Below are 7,652 nucleotides of genomic sequence, written 5' to 3' on the forward strand. Positions count from 1 at the left end.
ATAATTAAAATACAATTATCACTTATTCATGACATATAATATACATTGCTGGTTACGAAAAAATATGTAAACAAAATTATAAGCGTACAATCGCAAATCGAAAGTGCAAAATTGTGTACTTCGGTTTACTTCCCAAGAAAAAGAAGCAGCCGGGATACCGAACCCAGTCAGAGCGGGTGGGTGTGCACTCAAGTGTAACGGCTGGTTCATTTGCAGATGCCTTCACGGCTAATTGTGTGTATATATAGAGAGATGTTGGGTTTTGTAAATACATGCTCATTTTTTGTGTATAACATTTTGCAATCAACAGACATCATAACATGTCATGTGTACAAGTATCACACCTGCCTGTCTGTGTAATTACATAATGTGACAGAGATCGAACTCGGGCCATAAATCAATGCATTTTGTTTATGGTGTATAGCCTGATTGGTGTTAAGTTCAAATTGCATGTGGTCAGTGATAGCAGCTGTGTATTGAATATTGTCCTTAGCAGACAGGCAGGTAGACACACAGGTGTCAATAAAACAAGACATTGAGTTTTGTCTGTGACAACGACATATCTGTATCACAGTTAGAAATTCTGTCAACGCTAAATAATGACATTGCTTTTAAGTATCGAACTGAGAAAGTGTCTCGGTAAGAAGAACGTGTGGTGAAATAGACAACTGAAATTATATAAACAGTTAATTTACTGTCATAACATATAAAAAAGCTCACGCCTGTGAGATATCAACAAAACATTAGAAAAATAGCTCACACCAAAGCCTTCACCGAGTATTCACCCGACAACCCGCTTCCAAGGTGCGCGAACCTATTTACTTGCGCACGTGCTATGAGCGCAGCCCAGCTGTTGAAACCCGTTTTCCCCAGAAAAGTCTGGGGAAAATTAGTGAAACGTTTGAACTCCGATTTCGCGCGTTATTTTTCATCGCGTTATTTTTCAACTTTATAAGTTGAATTTGCATTTTTGACGATTTGTTTCGGTATGTCCATACAAAAAGGTATCAGAATCTGCAAAGTTGTGTTTTACGTTGCATGTGACCTTTAAGGAACCGATACTTGTGGCATGAATCAAGCATGTTTTTTACTTGGTTCATTGCATATCCCTATTGCATGCATCGAGATAGTTTCTTTCGCGAAATTGTTAAGTAAGGGCTTCATGATACATTCACCGCCTTCAACTGCGGCTTTAATTAGATGGAAACAATCTGTTTGAAGTGTCAATTAATTTAGATTCAGGTATTCACATTTCTGTTGACATACACGATTTTTTGAGTCCATTAGTTTCTGCATGCGTGTATACAATATATTATTGGTGGTTTGTATCTCACTATGGCCATCATTTCAGTTCTAGTTTTGTCAGTGCGTGTGGGTTTCCTTTAACGATATATACGCTGATATTTCATTTTGTGATAAAATGCAAGGAATAAATACGTAGAAACGTAATCACTTATGCAGTTACATATTTTGTATCGCATTTTCTTCTATGCAATAAGAGCAGTAGATTACATCCTTCCCGTCAATAAATCTGACATTGACGATATCCGAGCACAAACCACAAGCCCGAATCCAAAAAGGTGTCACTCCAGTATTCAAGCAGATGTGTGACCACCTTGTCTACATCAACGGAAAGCGTCAACCCAGCAACAGTCATGAAGCGCTGATCCTGGTTGAGTGGTTGTTTGATACTCTGAGGGGATATGAAACACTGTCATGTGTCTACATGAAAGTATGCATTCCCTGAAGAAGAGTATAAAATGTCCGTTTGATATGTAGACCTTAGTTATTCTTTAACATTCTAAATATTTGTGTCACACTGTTCTCATAACCATTTTATGGGAGATTAAAGTATTAAAGCATACAACTGTACAAAAAGAAAAATCACAATTCGGAATAAATGCATTGTGGACATCTTTATTTCAGTTCTGAGTCTAACATTCTCTCATAGACTTTCATGGTTTATAGCTCCCAACAAACATGTTTCTGTGAACACATACATGTGGAATACACACTCCATACATCGCTGTACTACTTCAAAAACAATTTGGAACCTAAAGGTTATTATAAGGAATGGTTCGCCCTCTTGTTACCTTGACCCCGTCACCTTTAAAAACCAAACTACATGTGAATGTTTGTAATCGTTTCTATGTTATGATGAGCTCATGTATCCATAGAAGATGTTTATTACTGTACAGGTCAACTTTGGAGAAACATACCATGTATTGAATGAAATAAATAACCTGCAGGTGCTCGTAAAGTACATATTCATTTTTTCAATACAGTTGCTACTTGACGCTGTAATAAATTATCTATAATTATTAAAAATACTAAACAAAACATCATCAGCGTGAAAAACAATATAATGATCCACACCTAATTGTTTTGTAACGTTGTGGCAAGACTTTTCTATTGCAGCACACACTACACATCATGTTTACTAGGGTATAAGCTTTAATCCTGCGAACACATTCTTATCAGTGTTTATTCCGAATTTATAAGTTAAGTGTTATAAAGTTAGCGTTTTCAGATTAACCATTACCCACATGAAAACTTAAATTCTAAAGTTTTCCATGTTACAAACGGTTCAGCCTAAGCTGATACATTTCTCACGAATAGGCGGAAAACCATCACAATACATTAGAAACGTGGTAATATCAACACCATTAACTTGAATCCTATTCAAAGCACCAAACACCTCTAGCACCACTTAACTGTTGAGACGTATTATCAAAATTGGAAATAGAATGTGCACATCACCAGCTCCCACAAGGCAAAAATTCAAACTGTACCTTTGTACATATCGTTTACTTCCCATTACAAGTCTATCATTTTCCATATCTTCACCATTGCCATAGTCCACGGCTGCATTGCAAATGTCACGCAAGACATTCAAATATCATATGAATAGCGAGACCACAAAATGATACATTTACCAGAAGAACCCCTTCCCCTCATCGCAAATTGTAATACAGTGAAGTTTCATTTGCTTTAGTTCATGGCAAAAGCTGTTCAGCAACATCCCAACTGTGAAAGAGGTCTGTAAATTATCAAGAATAATCCACACAAACAATTGAATGAAATAAAAAACATTTCCGCAATTCATATGCAAACAAGTGTAGAAGTGACATACAATTGAACTTGTTGCACACAAGGAAGTGGACGTAGATGAAGATTGTTATTTTTTAGCACATGGCATATCTGTGGGTCATGATTAACTTGTGTACTAAGTTTAGTGAACCTAGCATGTATAGTTTCGATCATATGCTGTGGCCAGGTAACTGTCAAACACATTTTGCACTAAGTCATGTTTCCATGGAAACAACAACTAAACAAAATTCTGCAAAAACTTTAATATAGCAAAAGGCACATCAATGGGTAATGATTAACATGTGTGTGAAGTTTGGTGAACCTAGCATGTAAACTGTAAGAGATATGCTCAGGACAAAACCATCAAACACATTTGGCACTAAGTCGTGTTTCCATGGAAACAGCAAAAAACAAAATTCTGCAAATACTTTAAAATAGCAAAAGGCACATCAATGGGTGATGATTAACGTGTGTGAAGTTTGGTGAACCTAGCATGTAAACCTTAATAGATATGCTCCGGACAAAACCATCAAACACATTTGGCAATAAGTCGTGTTTCCATGGAAACAGCAAAAAACAAAATTCTGCATATACTTTAAAATAGCAAAAGGCACATCAATGGGTAATGATTAACATGTGTGTGAAGTTTGGTGAACCTAGTATGTAAACTTTAATAGATATGCTCCGGACAAAACCATCAAACACATTTGGCACTAAGTCGTGTTTCCATGGAAACAGCAAAAAACAAAATTCTGCAAATACTTTAAAATAGCAAAAGGCACATCAATGGGTAATGATTAACATGTGTGTGAAGTTTGGTGAACCTAGCATGTAAACTGTAAGAGATATGCTCCGGATAAAACCATCAAACACATTTGGCACTAAGTCGTGTTTCCATGGAAACAGCAAAAAACAAAATTCTGCAAATATTTTAAAATAGCAAAAGGCACATCAATGGGTAATGATTAACATGTGTGTGAAGTTTGGTGAACCTAGCATGTAAACTGTAAGAGATATGCTCCGGATAAAACCATCAAACACATTTGACACTAAGTGGTGTTTCCATGGAAACAGCAAAAAACAAAATTCTGCAAATACTTTAAAATAGCAAAAGGCACATCAATGGGTAGTGATTAACATGTGTGTGAAGTTTGGTGAACCTAGCATGTAAACTGTAAGAGATATGCTCAGGACAAAACCATCAAACACATTTGGCACTAAGTCGTGTTTCCATGGAAACAGCAAAAAACAAAATTCTGCAAATACTTTAAAATAGCAAAAGGCACATCAATGGGTAGTGATTAACATGTGTGTGAAGTTTGGTGAACCTAGCATGTAAACTTCAAGAGATATGCTCAGGATAAAACCATCAAACACATTTGGCACTACAGTCCGTTTGGCTCAAAAGCGGACCGATGAATTGCAATCTAACTCGAAAACTAATAAACGTAACATATTCAATGAAACGCTGATCATAATCAAAACATCATACCCACTCGGTGAGGTTTTTGCAGAATTTTTGTCGTAAAAATATAAAAGTTGTTTAACAAACTATCATTAAAATATTGACACAGTTCACTGTTTGTTACGAGGGAGGAGTGCAGAGAAAGGGACAGCCAGGTGTTCGAGAAGCACGTTCACAGACAAAGTTATTTATTCATTAACCTGTGCTGTGCCGTCTCCATCCGTTCTCGAACACCTGGTTGTCCCTTACTTTGCACTCCTCCCTCGTAACAAATAGTAAGCTGTGTCCATATGACAGATGCTTCACAAGGTGATTAATAACTGAATAGAGTGGAAATGTTGTTGCTGTAAACCATAGAAAGAATGACATGTATGAAACCATATCTGTTCTTTTATCTGCCAAATTAGATGACATTGCACACATTTTGTAACTCCTTTCACAAATGCAACAGTTACTGATTTCAAAACACACAAATTTAATACTCGGTGCGTTATAGTGTATGAGTAGATTATGCTACTATAGGTACAAGAAACATATACATAGATTGAACCTTTCTCATGTATCTGACCACCTGTGTGGGGGCTAATGGCCTATATACTGCTCGATTAAAGGTATGCTGCATGGACATGGTGATGGTCAAATAAGAGTCAGTTATAAAATGTGCTCCACTTGTATACCACAGACATTTTGAAAGGTTTCCGAAGGCCTTGGATTCAGAGTAACTTCAATTTTAATTTCAGAAATGTTAAATGACAAAGGGTAACGTAAATGTTTCATTACTTGAGCAGATACGAACCTGTGAAACTACTGAGGAGCTCAAAAGCACCTGATAGACCTTGGCTACTGCAAACCCACAACATCCCTGGACATCTTGCAGTTGAATGAAATACTAAGAAGTCTCGTGAAGACCTATATTTATTACAGGTAGGAACTTACATAGTCTACACAAACATGGTCATGCCACCGGCGTCAAAAACTTGATGTGAAACTTGTGCAATTTGACAAGTGATGGGTTCCCCTAACTGAGTTCAACACACGAGTACCACTCTCTGGTACTGATGTTACAGATTTTGTTATGATAGATTTGTATGTTTTAGGGTGCATGCATAGATACATCAATTCACATCGGGGCTCAATGTACTGGGATTATGGGACGTAGTAATGTCTGCACCCAATACATTTGAGCCTCTGTCTGTGGAGGCTGATGGCCCACTCACCCTCAGGCAGCGGAAGTATCTGTACAGGGTGGAGCTGTCACCAAGAGGCTCCAACCAAAGACTTGCAGAAAATGATACCATCTTTGCATGGGAAGACTTCCTTCGTGCTTGTGATAGTAAGTTGAACTAACATCACAAGCCATGATATGTGTTACTGATGGTTAAATGTAGGATATAGCCTTTAAGTGTCCACCATAATACCATTGCAAAGCGTTATTATAGTGCTGAATGTTGTGGCCTTGATCAACAAACAGGTGAGCGAACGTAGTATGAACATACTTGAAGTACTCTAAGAAAGAGCATGTTCGATGGTGCAGGAAATGTTATAAAAGGTATAAACCAAACTTTATAGCTGCTGCATCATTAACAGACAAAGGGAGAACTCATTGTTCCTAGGGGCAAGTGATCCATTTTGTAATACTGTATGGTAAATTGTGAACAATGATTAGCATTACTTCAACATAACATTGATGTTATTTCGTTACACTAATTTTATGTTTTCTTCCACAGGAGGAGATTTGGAAATAAGCATAGTTGATGTTCTACAGTTTTGGACAGGCAGTAGCAGGATCCCGCCCATGGGATTTGACAAAAAACTCTCAATCGAGTTTGTCCCTAAACGACAACCACCACCGTTACCGGTTGCCCACACCTGTGGCCTAGTCCTCGAACTAATGCGTGGGTACGACCCTGATGTTCTGGCATCAAACATGGTTTATGCTATCAAGCGCAGTGGGTTTTGTTTCCTTGCATAGCACGCTTGTCCTAAACGGATGCGGTCGGTCAGACACGTTCACTTGTTTCTTTCATTATACCCCCGCTACAAAGTAACGAAGTAAGAGATATGCTCATCCAGGTTTATGTCCCAATGATCCCTACCAACCATAAGGGCATAACTTGTCCTTCCCATACATGGGATCCCAGGGACCCCATGCAGAAGGCTCCATCCCACCAATATTCCAGCTTGCAGATAACTAGAAGCGTCAAGGGCGTTTACGTTGTGGCTAAAAGCCATATGTCCTGCTTCCCCTTCACAGCATGGGTCACGAATGTTCTTCATAAGTTCCCTGCAAATATTATATATACATAATATATCATTCATCGGTAAATATCTTTAACCGTATGCATATACAAGTACGTGTATACATGTATAAGTATATTACCTATATGGAGTAGGTAATCAGGTCTAATACATATTTGTAGTTTCTGTGACTATACTAGCATCGTCAAAGAGGTAGGTTGTCAAATTTTGAAATGCGCATATTTGCAGTCAATGTCACTAACATGGGGTAAAACCCTGTTTTTAATCAGTCGATGAGTCAATATCATCTGGTCTCTTGACATCACTTTCATTGAGAGAGGTTTGTCAATGACGTCAATGGGGGAAGGGTCAGCACCCACAGCAGCGTTTGTGCAACATGTTGCAGCTACCGCATAACTGTTACTTCCTTTATCATTAAATGTGCTAACAATAGTTTGTTGGAGCATTTATTTGTTTCAAAACAGTACCTCTTTTTTCACAACCGATTCCGTATGGCAATACTAGTTCGAAAATACCCCCCGTCCCCAACCTGCTGGGTGGCGGTTGGGTAGCCTAGTGGTTAAAACGTCCACTCGTCACGCTGAATGTTCCATTCCCCGCATGGGCACAACATGTGAAGTTCATGTATGGAGTCCCTCTCGATGATATTGCTTGAATATTGCTCAAAGCGGGTAAAACCATAATATTCACTCACTCACTCCTTCTCTGTGTTTTCCGTGGTCACGTTATTAATTATCATCATACTTTTGTGTGGTGTGATTTCTTTCGAAATGTTATTCCCACATAAACCACTTACTTTTAATGCAACCTATCAGTATATATTCCTGTAGTTTCACAT

The 7,652-nt window shown here is 38.1% G+C and overlaps 1 protein-coding gene across 1 annotated transcript; it reads left to right on the forward strand.

The window, feature by feature from the left end:
* Nucleotides 1–4,860: 4,860 nt before the first annotated feature.
* LOC124270879 lies at nucleotides 4,861–6,791 on the forward strand. Its single transcript, XM_046705941.1, has 2 exons — nucleotides 4,861–5,888; nucleotides 6,283–6,791. The coding sequence occupies exons 1-2, from the start codon at nucleotides 5,717–5,719 to the stop codon at nucleotides 6,525–6,527; spliced, it is 417 nt and encodes a 138-aa protein (XP_046561897.1). The 5' UTR covers nucleotides 4,861–5,716; the 3' UTR covers nucleotides 6,528–6,791.
* Nucleotides 6,792–7,652: the final 861 nt, after the last annotated feature.

This window comes from Haliotis rubra, unplaced genomic scaffold (assembly GCF_003918875.1).
Source record: "Haliotis rubra isolate DU_JTF1 unplaced genomic scaffold, ASM391887v1 Scf1554, whole genome shotgun sequence".
In the NCBI taxonomy this organism is placed as follows: domain Eukaryota; kingdom Metazoa; phylum Mollusca; class Gastropoda; order Lepetellida; family Haliotidae; genus Haliotis; species Haliotis rubra.